Here is a 17,885-nt window from a genome sequence, read left to right on the forward strand (position 1 = left end):
GAGCAGATGGACCAAAGTTGTCACAATAAAAGTGTGTGTGTGTGTGTGTGTGTTTTTCAGTGTCCCTGGTTTTTCATTCCGCCAGCAGAAACCACCTCCGTTTTTCACCCAAGCAGTCTCGCTGAAAAAATAATAGGGTGATAACTAGGAGAACTTGGCCTTTAGAATTTGAAATGCCTCATTTCGACTGAACTCTTTGATGCTGTGCATCACACTCTGTGCTTTATAAATAATGAATAGGTGAGAAAAGAAGAGAGAGAGAGAGAGAGAGAGAGAGAGAGAGAGAGAGAGAGAGAGAGAAACCAGGGTGAGTCAGAAACCAGTCACTGGCTTGAAAAACAAACAAACCAAAATCACCCTAAGCCGCACGTAATTCTCGCAAAATGATGGTTTACTTTCCAATCTTCATTGCAAATAGGGCTGAGGTCATCTTTGGCTGTTACCAGTATATTGTGACCGTCTTCCAGCCCAGTAACACTACTGGAGTGACTTTGTGCTTTTCAGCTGGCATGGGGGGGGGGGACCGCCTTGCTGGGGGTTCTCTGCAATGAAGACAGAGCATGTGAATAAAATGAAATGAAGCCCATGAAGTGGGAGAAGAGATGGGGGGGAGCAAAGGAGGCACCCACACTAACTGCGGGTCCCCCAAAGCCTTGCCAAATATCTCGCATCTGGCAGGGATGCCTTGCCTTGTCTTCCCCACTCATTCCACCACCACAGTTCAGGCGCATCATGCATGCGTGGGCACGAATGCCTCCTCACGAGTTCCATCTTTGGGAAGCTAAACTTGCAAGACGAAAGCAGCCTCACGTCCCGAGCCCTTCGCTTGAGTCAGGGTAATAATGTGGGTCAAGGAAGCAGAGTGATGAGGTTCATGGAAATAGCAGCTGCAGTAAGTAGGAAACAAGAGTTGGAGTCAGGGCTTCCTCTTCCCTTGGGATCACAAAACCAGGGTGGATTTGATTTAAATCAAATCAATTTAAATCACGATTTAAATCACTAGTCAGTAAGACTTGATTTAAATCATAAATATTTTATTCTTGCTGGTTTAATCTTAATATTTACAACCAGATCAAGGTTTCATTTTTGGAATAATAAATTTTCAGAGTAGTTTTTACAGTTATATCAAAAATTACTGATTTGGTTATACTATGCATTGACATATAACTATGAAATTATCGTGATGTTTAATAAGTTAACTCTTTATATTTGGACAACTTTTCTGCTGTACTTTAGTGGAAGGAGAAAAATAATCATTTCCTTAATAACAATTTAAACAATTTATTTAACTAAAACAATAACGTTATAGCATATGTATCCATGTTTGTTAACTGATGTGGTTAAATGATTTTTTTTATATAAAAAAAACCACTTTAGCACACATGAAAAACCTAAATCCTTATTTCCGGATCAATAGCCTTTGGACTATAATGTAACTTGAACAGGAAACTATCTTTCGAAAGATTTTACCTTCAAAAGCATTTTATTTTAAAAATGTGATTTAAATCAAAAAAATCCAATTTAAATAAAAAAAATCCTACTTATTTATTTATTTGTTTGTTTAATCATTTATTTTTATCCACCCTGCACAAAACGCAATGGGGACATCTGCAGAATGGAACCGCCTTAGACATTATTGCACCTGAGAGGTAGGCTGCAGTCGCGGTGGCAATAATCGGTGCCGGCTCCTGGGGGCCAAGACTCTTGCCCCCCACCCCCCGGTGTTCAGAGGGTCATGTGTGTGACGTCAGCTTGTGGCCAAAAGACCTGTCTGAACCCAACAACAAGTATTTGCCTGCTGGTGAAAGTAAAGGAAAGAGGGGATCACGGAAGGGAGTTCCAGAAACTGGGAGCAGCCGCTTAGAAGTTCCTATCTCTCCCGTGTCCTCATCAAACATGTCTGCAAATGTGGCAGGACTGAGAAAAGGCCTTCCCAGAAGATCTCAAAGCATAGCTGTCAACTTAGATTTGAAAATAAGGGACCAGCAGCCTCGAAAATAAGGGATCAGCAGCCAAAATAAGGGATTTTAGTCAACCAACTGAAATATGAAGTTAAAAGGGACCAGATAATTTTGAAGAGCCGCGCTGGTTTTTAGCCCTTCGTTTCCAGAGATTGCTGCTCAAGATACCAGCTGATGAAACACTGCAATTAAATAACTCCAAACAGCAACCACTTTTTGTGCAAAACAAAGTCCAAGCTACAAAGATGCTGCTGCAGTTCTGTATCTTTTCTCTCGTGCTCCATCTGCAGCTCTCAGTTCCATCAGGCAGGGTGGGAGGAAGGGGGGGGGGAAATAGCGCCCAAAGTAAACCCGCAGATCAGACCATGAATGCTAATCTACCACTACAAATCTATGGGAGAAGCGCTTGCAGTCCTTCCTCCGCTTTCCCCCTCTATGGTTAGCCCTTGGAGAGGAGGCCAGAGAGGGGCCGGGCAGCCAAGCAAAACACAGTTGGAGCCTCCCTCCTCCCTGGCCGGCAGGGAGGGAGGGAGAGGAGCTGCTTCCTTTGAAACCTGGGAAATTTAAGGGATATCATCAATAAGGGACAGCAGCGGGACACAGCTCTGGGATAAGGGAGTTTCCCACCAAATAAGGGACGGTTGACAGCTATGTCTCAAAGCCTGGGCGAGCTCATCTAGTTTTTCCTAGAGTGAGCCGTTTCCTCTGAGACAAGAACAATTCACACTTTGCACCTACTTGGGGCCTCATGAAGTCACCATGAGCAACAGCCAACACACGGTGCCTGGTGCGTCCAATCCAAAGGGTATCTTCTGGCTCCTCCCTCTCAGAAGCCCATGAAATTGGCCACAATTGTGGCGCATATAAAAGTGAAGCATGAGCACAAACTGTGCAGAATATTACAGGCTGGCGAAGAGGGGGGAGAAGGTGCAAGCATTGCTCCAATGAAGGAACCACCTGACATCAGTTTGACAGCCAAGGTTGAGCTGGGAAAAAGCTCAGACCTCACTACGGTTAAGAGTGGGGACAACGGTATCGCTCATTACAAATTTCACCACTTTCTCTCTTGTCTTCACCTTGCTCTGTTTTACATTTTTGAGAGTTTGCTGTTGTTGTTTAGTTGTTTAGTCGTGTACGACTCTTTGTGACCCCATGGACCAGAGCACGCCAGGCACTTCTGTCTTCCACTGCCTCCCTCAGCTTGATCAAACTCATGCTTGTATCTTTGAGAACACTGTCCAACCATCTCGTCCTCTGTTGTCCCCTTCTCCTTGTGCCCTCCATCTTTCCCAACATCAGGGTCTATCCCAGGGAGTCTTCTCTTCTCATGAGGTGGCCAAAGTATTGTAGCCTCAGCTTCAGGATCTGTCCTTCCAGTGAGCACTCAGGGCTGATTTCCTTAAGAATGGATAGATTTGATCTTCTTGCAGTCCATGGGACTCTCAAGAGTCTCCTCCAGCACCATAATTCATAATTTGAATTTTGAGAGTTACAGGAATCTATATGTGTTTTTTCCTATTGCCATGTTGTTGTACTGGAATCATAAATGCCGTACATTTTTAGGAGGATACAGGCATGAGTGTTGTTAAAGGGGGACCCAGGAGAGCCCAAATCCCAGGTCTCTTTCTTGAGCTGCACCCCAGATCATATGCCCCTTTTCTTTTTCGTTTCATGCTTTATGTTTTCACCTGGATGCTCTGCCGGCGAGATTCTAGCCCTCCATCATCTTAATTGCGTATTAGCATATGCAAATCTGTATCAAGGGCCTGTGCCCTTTCCCTTTCACTGTGTCGCAATGCCCTTGGATATAGGAATGTTAGATAAATTCAGGAAGTGCTGATTAAGTGTTGCTTGCCCAACGTGGCTATTTCTGCTGTGCATGGAGAGGTCTTGGCCAGTGGTTTTAACCTGCATTTGCTCAAACCAGGGCCAGCCCACACATGAGGCAAGGTGAGGCAACTGGCTCAGGTGGCAGGATTTGCAGGGGCAGCAGGGAATGCATTGCCCCACTGCTACTGCCACTGCTCCTTGGAGGCTGGATCTGCCATCTCCTCAGCAGCCACCCCCATGCCCTCTCTGCAGTAGCCTCTTGGCAAATAGGAGGTCTCCTCTCACCCTTTTCCGCAATGTAGATCTATACCTCCCCTTCCCCTTGTTCCTGATAAGGGCTCCATTTTGTGGTTCTGCTCACGGTCCAAAATGTCTTGGTCTGGCCCTGGCTCGAACATTAATATCCAAAAAAGTTTCTACTGTTAGTTTCCAAAAGCAGAGGGCAGGGAAGGACCCACACGTACTCCTGTTCAAAACACACCTTTCTGTTTGTTTGTTAGACTAGTCTTAAGCGTCATTGCGGAAGTGGAATGCTATTAATGCTCAACAAAAGGACTAGCAGCAGATTTTGAGACCTTGGGCTTTTTACGTGATCCGTTGATTGCACGTTCGTTGCATATTGTGGCTTTCATACCCCATCTCAAGGTCGCACTTATGCTGCAGGGACAACACATTTGTCTGAAGTGCCCTATTTTGTACTGCGAAAAGGTGGTACTCCAGTATCATACACTGTTGGGATTTTTTGTTTGAGTTCAAATTGGGGATAAACTCTCTGAGTCATTGTGTGAACTTCCTTTGCATAATTCTCTTTCGAATTCTATAGCCGCTGTGTACTTTCTTTCTACTTCGCTGAATGCCATGTGCTTTTTTCCCCTAAATGGGACTTTTTTATTTCAAAAAAAAAGTAAGACACACAAACACACACACACACACACACACAGAGAGAGAGAGAGAGAGCGCACACAAGGCTTCCACTACCATCACCAATGGTTTGGGATCCAAAGAACCATCTGTACTTCACATCCAAAGTGCCTTTGGCCACATGGGCAAATGCTTTTGAAATGGAAGGAGTGCTGTTCAGAGAGAAACATACGCCTAATGCAGCTCTTTCCATGACCTCTGGCTTCTAGCAATGAAACAAAAAGCCAGGGGGGTATCCTGCAAAACCTGAAATATGATTTTTGGCAGGCTATGGCTGGTGGAGCACAAATGCCAATGTATTCCAGGAGAGCTTCATTTGTATCCAGGGCCGTCTTTAGCAGATGCGGCGCCGAGGTGCAAATATCTGCCCAGTACCCCAAAATTACCATGGATGGGGGGGGGGGTGAAGCTGTGCACTGCCAGCCATGGGGGGGCACAACTCTCCCCCATACCACTGCAATCCCTGCAGAGACTTGGGAAGGAAGCTGCATGCCCACCAGCCATATAGTTCCATCCAAACCTCTGCAGGGATTGCTCTCTTCCCGCGGAGGCTTGGGAGGCAAGTTGCACACACGCCAGCCATATGGTTGACAGGGCGCAGCTGACGGGTGTGCAGGGAAAGAGGAGGCTGCTGGCAGAGCAGTGCAGCTCCCCTACTCGCTGGGGCGCCCCTAAGAGGCTGGCGCCCTGGCACAATGAACCACTAAGCCCTATGGGAAAGACGGCTCTGTTTCTATCCAGTAGACCAACTCAGGTCTGATCTCTGCCACTCATTCCGTGGACTTGGGCAAAACTCTCTTAACCTCAGACCCCCATTTGCAAAATTAGAAGACCAACCTGGCAGGGCTGCTGTGAGGGAGACCAAAAAAAATGCCGCAGTTGTTTATTAACCACTTTGCTGTACAACCACAGACAGCATGACAGGTGCCGATCTGCTCAGGCGGCTTTTAAAGGCTCGGACTCTTTCTAATTATAAGCTGAGCACATAGCACGCGTGCCCTGAAATCTTCTACAAAGGGACGGCTCATTAATTAGCAAAGAAGGAAGGATGCGATGAAGAAGCAGCAAAGTGGGAAGCCCAGCCGTTTGCTTAAAAGCATATTTCCTCATTGGCTTGGGCATTTGGAGTGAGCTCTCAGTGCCTTCCACACTCCCACTGCGCACACTAAAGGGCATTAGGCTTCGCTGAGCAGCTTTATTATCATACGTTAACCTTAACAAGGTAGAACAATCTTTTTCTGCAGTGCAAGGGTAATTAAATCTAAACACTCTTGGCCTTTCCAGGATATGTTGAACAGAAAAAATAATAATTGTTAATCAAACCCCTTCTCTCTCTCTCTCTCTCTCTCTCTCTCTCTCTCCCTCTCTGTCCTCTCCCGAACCAAAAGGGGGGAAAAAGGGGGTCAGCATTTTCATTGTGCATGCTGCTCGATAAAATGCAGTTTTACTAAATTTAAAGTCACGTTCTGGCTCAAGTGCTGGGTGCCCCCCTGTGTGCACTCAAAGCTATGGAAGCCACAGTGATGAGGAAGAGTTGCTCGTGCTTGAAGTTGCATGGCTGTTCTGCAGTACTCAGAGATGGAGCTTTCAGCTAAGAAGTTCCCAGTTCAAATCTCACCTCTGCCAGCACCTCAGTAGGTGGGCTTAGACAAGCGACTGCCTTGCAGCCTCGCCATCCCTCATCTGCAGGGGGGGGCGGGGAGAGCAATAGCTCCAGCTGACCGTCTAATGCTGCTGTGCTGAGATGATGTAGAGATGAAGGCAGTGGACCTCAAAATCTGCCACTGGAATCAGTAGCAGCTGCTGTAATGGGGCAGAAACCCAGAGCCCCCACCCAGTTACTGCTGGACTGCTTGCCATCACCAGGCGGGTACTTACTGATGTGGAGCACCCACAAAACAAAACATAAAACACAAAATAAATCTGCAAACACCCTGCAGCTGCAGCGAGCCAAAATTCCTATAGACGCAAGGATGCTTTTTTTGTTTATCACGGTTGGCAAACGATTTTGGGTGTGCGGGTGTTTTGCTGAGAGTTGTGGAACTGCCCCGTGTTTGCCGCTCGTTGTTGGATATTTGCATCTTGGTTTTCCTCCCAGGAACTCAGGGTGTGTTTATTGTCTTCCCCTTCCACCCATTAGCTTCTCAACAGCTTTGTGAAGCAGGTTAAGGATGAGAACTTGCACTTCTGACACCAAATTTGTGAAACGGCACATATTTAGAATATCTTTGCTTGTTATTTGACAGGGGGAACTTTTTTTTGTGGGGGGAGGTATTTTGCTGTAAATATCAGGACAATGAAATGTTGTGGTTGAAGCAAGGGGGGCTGCTATGAAGGACATTATTTATTGCCATCTTGCTTTTCCACTCAGAAGAGCCAGGTCGTGTAGCTTATCCCCAAACCCACATTGTATTTGCAATAGGTCACATCCTATTTCTGTAACTGTAGCTTGTTTTTCAACTATTGCTAATAATTAATTTTGTGCTGTTGTAACCCGACCTTGCAGTGTAGGGCAGTCCAAATCAAAATAAGCTTTATTGTACTAGCCAAAACCCATGACAAAACCATACACTGTCAGGAAAATAAATGTCAGAGCCGCTACCTGAAAAATCAAGGTAATAAAACGCAGGTGCATGTGTAGATTGGGGACTCCACATAGCAGACAATGTTTTCCTATTTAGGCTTCTGAATCTCTCTTACCGTTTACTGCAGTTTTGTCCAGGTTGTTCTTCCTGATCATGTAGGGCAGTTAAGAAATCAATATTAAGTGCAGGGCAGTTGGACCAGAAGTACCTCGAGTTCCTTGCGTTACAGCGGTAGGGACCCTTTCGCCCCCCAGATGTTGCTGTAATACGCAACTTCCATCACCACATCTGGAGGGCCACAGGTTCCCCACGCCAGTTGTGTTAGGTTCCTTTGCCATAACACTCATAGCAAATAATAATAATAATAATAATAATTTATTATTTGTACCCCGCCCATCTGGCTGGGTTTCCCCAGCCACTCTGGGCAGCTTCCACAGAGACCAAAAATACTCTTAAAATGCCACACATTAAAAAATTCCCTGAACAGGGCTGCCTTAAGATGTCTACTGAATGTCAGGTAGTTGTTTATCGCTTTGACATCTGCTGGGAGGGCGTTCCACAGGGCAGGTGCCACTACCGAGAAGGCCCTCTGCCTGGTTCCCTGTAGCTTTGCTTCTCGCAATGAGGGAACCGCCAGAAGGCCCTCAGCGCTGGACCTCAGCGTCTGGGCAGAATGATGGGGGTAGAGACGCTCCTTCAGGTATACTGGGCCGAGGCCACTTAAGGCTTTAAAGGTCAACACCAACACTTTGAATTGTGCTTGGAAACGTACTGGGAGCCAATGTAGGTCTTTCAAGATGTCATGTGAATGTGAAAGCTGTGTCCTGTTAATAACAATGCCCCAATTTATCCCACAGATGATGCATACTTACTGCAGGGACTTAATATCGAACAACTTTACCCCGAAACCTCTAGTTTCATTACATATGATGGGTCGATGACAATTCCACCCTGCTACGAAACAGCAAGTTGGATACTAATGAACAAGCCTGTCTACATTACAAGGATGCAGGTATGCACTGCTATCTCTATTGACAAGACCAGGTTAGAATAACGAATTTCAGGTATACCTTTGTAAAGGAATATGAGAATAAACTGAAGCATGTGGGGAAATATGTGGTAGGTTAGTTCAAAAAAGTGAAGTCCAGTCTAGCAAATGAAACGTAATGCAATAAAACATCAGCCATTAAAAACTTCCCTGAACAGGGCTGCCTTCAGATGTCTTCTAAAAGTCAAATAGTTGTCTATCTGTTTGACATTTGATGGGAGGGTGTTCCACACGGAGGGCTTCACTGCCTAGAAGACCCTCTGCCTGGTTCCCTGTAGCTGCACATCTCGCAGTGAGGGAACCACCAGAAGGCTCTCAGAGATGGACCTTGCTGTCTGGGCTGGACGATGGAGGTGGAGGCGCTCCTTCAGATATACACAGCCAAGGCCATTTAGGGCTTTAAAGTTTAACACCAAAACTTTGAATTGTGCTTGGAAACGTACTGGGAGCCAGTATAGATCCTTTAGAACCGGTGTTAGATGGTCCTGGCAGCTGCTCCCAGTCACCAGTCTAGCTGCCGCATTGTGATTTAGTTGAAGTTTCCAAGCCACCTTCTATGGTAGCCCCACATAGAGCGCATTGCAGTAGTCCAAGTGGGAGAGAACCAGAGCATATACCACTCTGGCAAGACAGTGCGCAGGCAGGCAGGGTCTCAGCCGGCGTACCAGATGGAGCTAGTAGACAGCTTCCCTTGATGCTAAATCAACCTGCCCTATATACCGTATTTTTCGCTCTATAACACGCACCCGACCATAACATGCACATAGTTTGTAGAGGAGGAAAATCCGTAGGCATACCACCCGTAGGCATTCCCTCCATAACACGCACAGACATTTTCCCTTACTTTCTAGGAGGAAAAAAGTGAGTGTTATGGTGCAAAAAATACAGTACATCTCGCCTCTCTGCCTATTCACTCACTTAGTTTTCCTCTCCCTCTCAGATATCTGCCACCTTTCCTTCTTCCCTGCATTCACCCAAAGCACCCCTCTCCTCCAGACTTGCGTTGATAGAGCCCTGCTTCCTTCTCCCATACGTCACTAAGCTTTTCTCCTTGCCCTGCTTTATCATCAGAGCAGCTCAGCCAATCACTGCTCAGCTTCTCTGTGGCAGGCAGGCAGGTGAGCCAAGCACTGCCAGAGGGCCTTGAAAACAACCAGATTCTCAGTGTCAGGAAAAGGGAGCTGAGCAGTCACTGCCAGAGACTTAATCACCATGGTGGCCGGGGCAGCTGTCTCCAGGATCTCTTTGCACTGTATAAATGACCTGAGCTTGGGGGGGAAATGTCTTATCTGGTTTGGGGACTCCCAGAAATACTCAGGCTTCATATCTATTTTCCAAGATGAGCATGAGTAATCTGAACTGGCTTCTGCAGTTTTGCTTAAATGCATACTTTTTTTTACTGGGAAACAGAACTGCACAGTCGCCAGTCTCTGATATTCATGGCACCAATCTTACAAGACAGTCCCATGTCTTAAAAACTATAATCTAGTAAGATGTGGCTGTCACTTCCTACTGCAACCTTTTAGCGGTGGCTCCTGCCTAAAGGTCTCATCAGGCAAGCAGGACTTGAATCAGCTTCACATGTGTCACTTAGATGTGCTTTTGGAGCCTTTTTTGCTCTCGGGGGGGGGGGTGTGCATGTGAAAGATAGAATAAATGCTCTTTTATCAAGTTGTGACGGTTGCCATGAGTAAGACAAAACCTCCAGACAGGGTCAGTTTGTTGTTGTTGTTTTAATAGATTTTTATTGGATTTTCACAATTTATATCAACACAAACAATACACAATACAAACATACAAACACAAAAAACAAACATGTATAATTTCATATCCAGTTTTCTTAAAACTTGTTTCACTGACTTCCCCATACCTCCCCTTTCTGCATTCCAATTTCCAAATTTATTTCAGCAAATCCTTCCCCTTAATTTCATCTAATCGTTTCCTTTCCTTTTTCAGTTGTAATCCCTTACTTTCTCAGACAGGGTCAGTTTGTCTGCAGAACAATTCCTCTCTGGCCCCAAATACGGTGACCAAGTATTTTCATAGCCACGTATAACCTGGACACTCACCTACAGACAGGACCTAAGTGGGAGCAAGTGGCCCATTTTGATGATGATAAATATATTTATACCCCACCCATCTGGCTGGGTATTAAAAACACAATAAAACATCAACCATTAAAAACTTCCCTAAGCAGGGCTGCCTTCAGATGTCTTCTAAAAGTCAGATAGTTGTTTATTTCCTTGACATCTGATGGGAGGGTGTTCCACAGGGCTGGCGCCACTACCAAGAAGGCCCTCTGCCTGGTTCCTTGTAACCTCATTTCTCACAGTGAGGGAACCGCCAGAAGGCCCTTGGAGCTGGACCTCAGTGTCTGGGCAGAACAGTGGGGGTGGAGACGCTCCTTCAGGTAGGAAATGGGTGGACTTGAGTGAAGACTAATGGCTGAAGTCCCCAGTCAGTCCACCACCAAGGCCCCGCCCCTTAGCTTGCAGGTGATTAGGCTCATTCAAACGGGCAGGTTTCCAGCAACCTTATTATGTGAAATTGTTCACATAATTTCCTTGCAAAGGAAGGAGTTACAAATGCGCACCTGGAAAAACAGATTGCCAAATGGCAATTCCCCCTCCGTTGCAATGGTTAACAAAAGATGCTGAGCTGTTCCAGCTGAGCAAGAGGGAAAGTGCAGCTCTCCACTGAACCACTGATGAGTGGAAGGGGGCACAGGGTGGGGGGAGGCAGATTACATCTGACTGCAGGCTGGATCCAACCTTTGGCCAGGGGTCCCCCTCTCCTGAATTGAAATTTCCTCACTGTAGGCTCAGACCATTTTATTTTTTCCTGCATAATGATTAATGATGCTTTTGCCCTTAAGTCAGCTGCCCCACCCCCACCTGCTAGGGGTGAGGGATTAAACTATTGCTTTCTTGCCGTTGTTTCTTTGCAATAACAATTTTTCACAGTGAAAGACAGAAAAGAAATATGGGAGGGGCAGTAATTTAACACACTCGTCAGGGGGAAAGGAGCTTACACAGAGGGTCCCTTAAGAGGCATTACAGCATTATTTCCTAGCCATAATGGGAAGCTTTCCATTAAAGGCAAAATAATCTGAATTTGCCTATACAGTTGTACCTTGGTTCTCGAACAGAATGCATTCCGGGAGTCCATTCAACTCCTGGAACTGTTTGAAAACCAATGTGGAGCGTCCTGCAGCCAATCGGAAGCTGCGCCAGATGTTTGGCTTCCGAAAATCATTCAGAAACTGGAACACTCGCTTCCAGGTTTCAATCATTCGGGAGCCATTTGTTCAGGAGCCAAGGCGTTTGAGGTCCAAGGTACAACTGTATACAGGCTTTCATTGCAATTGCATTACACTACCAGATAATCAACAGAAATCAAAAAACAGAAGACAGGGGAACAGAGCACAGACAGTAAATTTTCTGGGTACTTATCACTAATTGTCTGTCCTGGGTTATAAAGTTTGCTCGTATTTTTTCCTCCTGAATATTAACGGATGTAAATTTTGTTGTGTTAAGTGGGTCCATTTATGTTTGTGCAGATGCATTCATTACGACTGCTAAGCCAGAATCAGCCTTCACAGATTTTTCTGAGTATGAGCGACAACTTCAGACCAGTCCAGCCTCTCAACAATCGATGTATCCGAACGAACATCAACTTTAGTTTACAGGGAAAAGATTGCCCAAACAATAGAGCACAGAAACTACAGTACAGAGGTATGCTCCCAACATTATTTTCATTTCTTAAATGCTTGTTGTCATAATTCTGTAGCATCCCTTGACAGCAACCAGGCTTAGGAGCGCAGGACCTTGCCTTAACCAGGTGAGTTGATTTGTCAATGTAACACAGGGGTTTTTAATACTCTTAACCAGCAGCAGCAGCTCTCAGACGGAGAAAAAAAGGTATTTTCCACTTTTATTTGGAGATGCTGGGGTTGAATCCGGGGCGTTTCACATGCAAAGACACTGGCCAGACTAGTACAGTGGTGCCTCGCAAGACGAAAAGAATCCGTTCTGTGATCCTCTTCGTCTAGCGGTTTTTTTCGTCTTGCGAAGCAAGCCCATTGGAGGATTAGCAGATTAGCGCTGTTAGCGGCTTTTAGCGGCTTTTAGAGGCTTTTAGAGGCTTTTAGCAGCTTATCTGCTGATCGGATCAGCTGATAAGCGGCTTAGCGCTTTTAGAGGCTTTTAGATGCTTTTAGCGGCTTACCTGCTGATCGGATCAGCTGATAAGTGGCTTAGCGGCTTAGAAAAAGGGGGGAGGGGGGAAAACCAGCAGGAACTCGCAAGACATTGTCGTCTTGCGAAGCAAGCTCATAGGAGATTCGTTTTGCGAAGCACCTCCAAAACGGAAAACTGTTTCGTCTAGCGAGGCATTCGTCTTGCGGGGCACCACTGTAGTGGCTGGCAAGAAAGGCAATAGCTGTGCACTGCTCTCCCATCAGCAGAATAGCCGCTGTTTACCGGAAGGGAGAAAGGTGGGGAGGTCAGCACTGTGCGTGTGCACCAGCAGAGTCAATCTGGTGCTCCTATCTCTGCATCTGCACAGAGACAGCCTTCCGCCCCACCTCACCCCTCTCCCTCCCAGTAAGCAGCATCATCTCTGCTGGTGGGAGGTCAGTTGCATGGCCCCTTGTCAAGGAGCTGTCAAGGAGCCAGGTCATCCACAGGGCAAGCACAAACACAGAAGGCACGGAATGCAATCAGCTTTTTATTAGCAGAAAAACAACAGTACAGCAGTGTCCTTGGTTCATCTTAATGAAAGTGTTGCTGAAACGAAGCTCTACACATGCCCCTTTCTCTAGCATCTCACTCGGGATCTCACCTTTTCCTGACCCTCTCCCCCTTGATCACTCAAGTCTCCTGCTTCTATCAGCTCCCAGTTCAACCCTTCTGTTCCTCACTGTCCCACAATCAGGCTCTGGGCCCTAAGGTGTCATCTTGGAGAGGCAGGCTCCCACTACTCTTCTTCAGCCAGCCAGTCCCCAACACCCCTTCACATGGGCTGTTCTGCCACTGATCAACAATCGCTCTCCAAAACACTCTCAACGTTTCAAGCAAGCTCCTTGAACGTTAAGCAAAATCGAGCATATGTTAGGAAAGTAAAATGACTCCAGACAGTACTGGCTAGAGTCTGATGCTTGCGGTGGGCTGAAGGAGTTTCAGCTGGAAACGAAAGGGGCTTGAACGACTGAATCTCTGCGCAGGGGAAATTACTTATTCTGGAGGAATCTCCACAATACGCACTGTGGGAAATTCTCTCTCCAAATTGGAGTGAAATGCCAAGCCTCCGCTGTAAACAGCAAATATCAGAGGCCTAAAGGTTGGAGAAAAAGCGAGGTAGCAGAGAAAAGTATGCTGTTGCCTCCAGATGGCCAGAATTAGCCACTTCCACAGGCAACCCTCTCTTTATGTCCCTAATTTCAAATGATTTGATATGGGTGGAGAAATAACAGCTGTTTCCATGGAAGAGCTTCTGTGTGTTAGTCCAGTCAGCAACTAGGAAATACCTCACTATAGTGATACTTCAGAAATCACAGTATATGTTTTGACACACCAATAGTGAATATGGATCCTGCCCATTCATTTAGACCAGACTAGGGGGTATTGTGGCCTTCTAGATGTCATTGGAGTACAGTGGATGGTCAAGGATGATGGGACCTGTAGTCCAACAACTTATGGTTCTCATGTCTGATCTAAACAGTAGCAGTTATACCCCTATACACATCATGCAGTCACCAGCATCATGTAGTGGTTGTTTTTTACAGAGCAGCAGTGACTTCACAATTAGAACCTGAGATTCACTCCCTGGCATCTTCAAGTAGGACATAGAAATGGGTTTGAGATCCTGGAAGGTCACTGTCAAAGAATATAGCTAGATGGAGCAGTGCAGTGGGAGACAGCTTCATATTTCCAGACTGTGAACAACACGTTATCCCTTTTTCTGAAGCCCTGTCTCCCTTCAATGTGTTACTCTAAGGCTAAAGTTTTACCTTCGTTTTTTTACTTGTCATGAGTTGGCTCCTGTGTACCAATCTCACGTGAGCACACAACGGGCCAAACTTGATGTGATTTTCATCACACAGTTTGGTGACTCATTTTTTCTTTCACCAGTTGCCATCAATGGGGCTGGAAGGGCAAAGGTGCATTGAGCCTGCAGGGAGGGGGAGCTTTAACTCTTTGGCAAAGTGACAAATGGTTGCCATACATCCTCTATTGGTGGGGGTTAAAATCTTGGGATTTTTAAACTTGGGGAAAGGTCCAGTTTTTTTTGTTTGGTAGCAGGCGAGCAGTCGGGTGGCCCTTTGCACAGCTCAGCTGGGGAGTGGGAGGGCTCCTGATTCCCAGCTGAGCCAGCCCCGGTACTACCCTTCTGTTGTCTTCTTTTTTGCCCTTTGAAATATGGCAGCCCTACAAATAGTGGGGAGGGGAGGCAGTAGGAGCACCTGATCTTTGCAATGGACGAAGGTGTTACGATATAGAAGCAATGCGGCCGCGAGCTGCTAGCTTGAAAGCAAAAAACATAATGGGAATGTTGGGACTGTTCCGTGGGAAACAGAGGGACAGTCTATTCACAGTGTGAAGCACCGGAATTAGCTCAGAGTGTAATATGAGCTGTACAGGAGGAGTTTGTCTCTCGGCTGCTGGAGTTTGGAGAGAGCAGAGGTTTTTCTCTGTAACGCTGCAAAGACAGAAATAAAGGCATGTAAATATGTTTCTGTCTATCTCTTTCCCCTGCCTGGGGGGGGGGGCAGGAAAGAGTGGTGTGTTTTCTTCTCACGCTGAGAAGGATCGCCTATCGCGACCTCTGCCTGGATCCTGCTGGAGAATGCAGACAGGGAGGTCAACCGGAGATCAAGCTGGGTGCCTGGAGAGTGGCCAGTTTCTCCTGATAAAGGCTTGATTCCCAACAGAAGGTGCTCTTAATCAGCAGAGTGTTTCTCCATGCCACGAGGGGGTGCCCAGCAGAGGACAAAGAGGGCTCACTGCAACTGCTGGAGCGATACCATCACCAAATACAGTGGTACCTCGGGTTAAAGACGCTTCAGGTTACAGACTCCGCTAACCCAGAAATAGTACCTCGGGTTAAGAACTTTGCTTCAGGATGAGAACAGAAAACATGTGGCCCCCATTAGCTACAGTGGTACCTCAGGTTAAGAACAGTTTCAGGTTAAGAACGGCCCTCCAGAATGAATTAAGTTCTTAACCCGAGGTACCACTGTACCACAGTTGTCGCATGCTGTTCATGCCTCCTTCCCTGGAGCTGAGCCTTGCAAGGCCGCTTGGGAAGGGCAGTGTGAAGACCAGTAGCCATGCGCCACTTGATTCCAGCCTCACACGTGGCTGGGATCTAAGAGTGCATGGCTGCTGCCGCCATCCCACCCCACCCCCAAAGCAGCCTTGCAAGGCTGGGGTCTGTGAAGGGGGAGCCTGAGCAGCTGATGGCCCCTGGTGGGTATGAAGCGGGGACCCCCAGCCCGGTGTTCCTCTCATTGTGGGATGCTTTGTGCCCCTCAAAATTCTATTCACAAGGCCATGGCCCCTCCAACACCCATTACAAAGAGACTGCTGTCCAATACATGCTTCCTTGGGAGCAGTCATCAGAATGGCATTCCAACACTTCTCACCTGGGCCCTCAGAAGCGGGGGGGGGGGTGAGACCCCCTCCTCTAGAGCCGAAGGCACAATGGGGCTTTGCTGAGGCTCCTCAGTTGATGCATGCGAAAGCCGTGCCTCAGCTGAGCAGCCTCAACAATAGGCCTGGCCGATGTATCAATACATCACCCAGGACCGGTATGAGGGCCAAAGTGTGATGGCAGCTTCACCCAGTGGTATATCATGAGTGAAACCACGGCCACCACTCCAGACCCCCTCTGCCACTTGTCCGCAGGTGGCAGTTTCACTTGCAACTGATCACTGGGTGAAGCCGCCATTGCTCTCTGGCCCTTATACCACATAGGTACGGCGCAGGGAGATGGTTTCATTAAACTGCTTTTACCGAGGTGCAGCAACCACAGGCCCCTCCAGCAAAGCAGTTTAAAGAAGTTGCCTGCTTTAGCTGCCTTCCCATGGGCAAGCAGACTACCTTTTTCTCCCAGGAGCAAGGTGAGTTGTGTTCTTTTCTCAATGACTCACCTAAGATCTGTATTCCCAGGGCACTTCTGTGATCTTCTTTAGTCAAGTGGGAGCGTCCCCTGCCCTTAAAAAAGTGTGTACCACTGTGGAAAACCTACATGATGTTGTTCTTGTTGTGTTCCTTTTCCAGTAAATGAATGGCTCCTCAAGTGATTCCGACAGAAGCAGGAAGAACTCCTAACCTCAGTTGAATGCTACTACTGTGAATTGACGTAATACAGAATGCCCCAGCCTCATTCAGTCTTTGTACTTCATAGATGGCGTGCACACACACACGTGCTGCAACGAAAAGAGAAAAAATAAACGGATGCCAAGTTGGGAATTCAGCTAGATGAAATTTGTTCATAGATGATCGGTCCTAACAAAAGCAAAAAGACAATGATCTTACCGATAACATGATTACAATTTTGATACTGTTTTCCTGAAACTACTGTAGCTCACCAAGCAAAGACTTTTCAGACTTTGTACATATGAAATTTCTCCTCTGTACCCCTCCTCCCTTCTTCCCCCTCCCATCATCCCCCCCCCATTAAAAAGGAAAAAAATACCATACATGGTGGTTCACTACGGCATCCAAGTGGGTTTGTGTTCTGTGTGCCAAGTAATCCTTGGGAAGCGCTCATAATATCACTCTTATTACTGGTTACTGGCAAAGCAGAACTAGAAGATTGTTAAGGGAAACTTGTTTCTGGGTCATGATCCTTCTGTTTATTTAATAATGGACAGATACCGGGATAAGTATTGTAAATAGATCACTGAAGAAATATAAAGGAAATTGAAATATTTGCCCCTCATCACATATCTGTAGTAGGAACTGCCAAGACTGGGATTAATCCATTTTTTTCTGTTCCTTGTTTTACAAAGGTCATACGTTGTGTTTGGTTACTGTTAACAATTCAATAAATGTGTTTAACAAATTAATTTACTACACTTGCTTTGGTTTACTCTGTCCTCCTATATATTTTTTAAAGAAATGCTGTCTTACGTTTTAAAAAATTGCAACAAAACCCTAAACATATATATTATAAATATATTGCTAGTTTGTCTAAGCTAAAGCATTGGGGGATATATTAAAATATAGCGGTGTGCATTTAATTCTGCCATGCGATTCACAAGGAATAAGATTTAGATACCAGAAGCAGGAAAGACAATTGCAAAGTGTTCTACAGAGTAAGCCAAACCCCACAGCCTCCTCCCTTGCTCTACTCAACAATTAAGAACTTTGCTTTTCCTGGGATTTAATTTTTTTTTTTTTATCTCAATGAGACCTACTCAGTCTCCTGCAGCCAGTAGTGCTTTGCTCCCCTCCAGCTGAATAGCTGCTGCACACTAGGATGGGGGTGGGGTGATGAAGCAGGAGTGCCACATTGGCTCAGCTAGCACATTTG

General features: G+C 46.3%; 1 protein-coding gene and 1 long non-coding RNA gene across 5 annotated transcripts in view; one reads left to right on the forward strand and one right to left on the reverse strand.

Annotated features, from left to right (window-relative positions):
• CA10 (carbonic anhydrase 10) overlaps nucleotides 1-17,422 on the forward strand; it is a 380,746-nt gene extending 363,324 nt beyond the window's left edge. For all 4 annotated transcript variants that reach the window (XM_081181501.1, XM_081181502.1, XM_081181503.1 and 1 more), the window contains 3 exons: nucleotides 8,155-8,309; nucleotides 11,905-12,079; nucleotides 16,628-17,422. In XM_081181501.1, coding sequence (XP_081037627.1) covers nucleotides 8,155-8,309; nucleotides 11,905-12,079; nucleotides 16,628-16,650 — 353 coding nt within the window. In that variant the 3' untranslated portion in view covers nucleotides 16,651-17,422. The remainder of the gene's footprint in view (nucleotides 1-8,154; nucleotides 8,310-11,904; nucleotides 12,080-16,627) is intronic.
• LOC308580277 lies at nucleotides 13,061-16,619 on the reverse strand. The gene is made up of 2 exons (XR_014004776.1): nucleotides 16,498-16,619; nucleotides 13,061-13,427 (listed from the first exon to the last, which is right to left on the reverse strand). It is a non-coding gene; the product is annotated as an uncharacterized lncRNA (long non-coding RNA).
• Nucleotides 17,423-17,885: the final 463 nt, after the last annotated feature.

Source organism: Podarcis bocagei (assembly GCF_964188305.1).
Source record: "Podarcis bocagei genome assembly, chromosome: 2".
Classification (NCBI taxonomy): domain Eukaryota; kingdom Metazoa; phylum Chordata; class Lepidosauria; order Squamata; family Lacertidae; genus Podarcis; species Podarcis bocagei.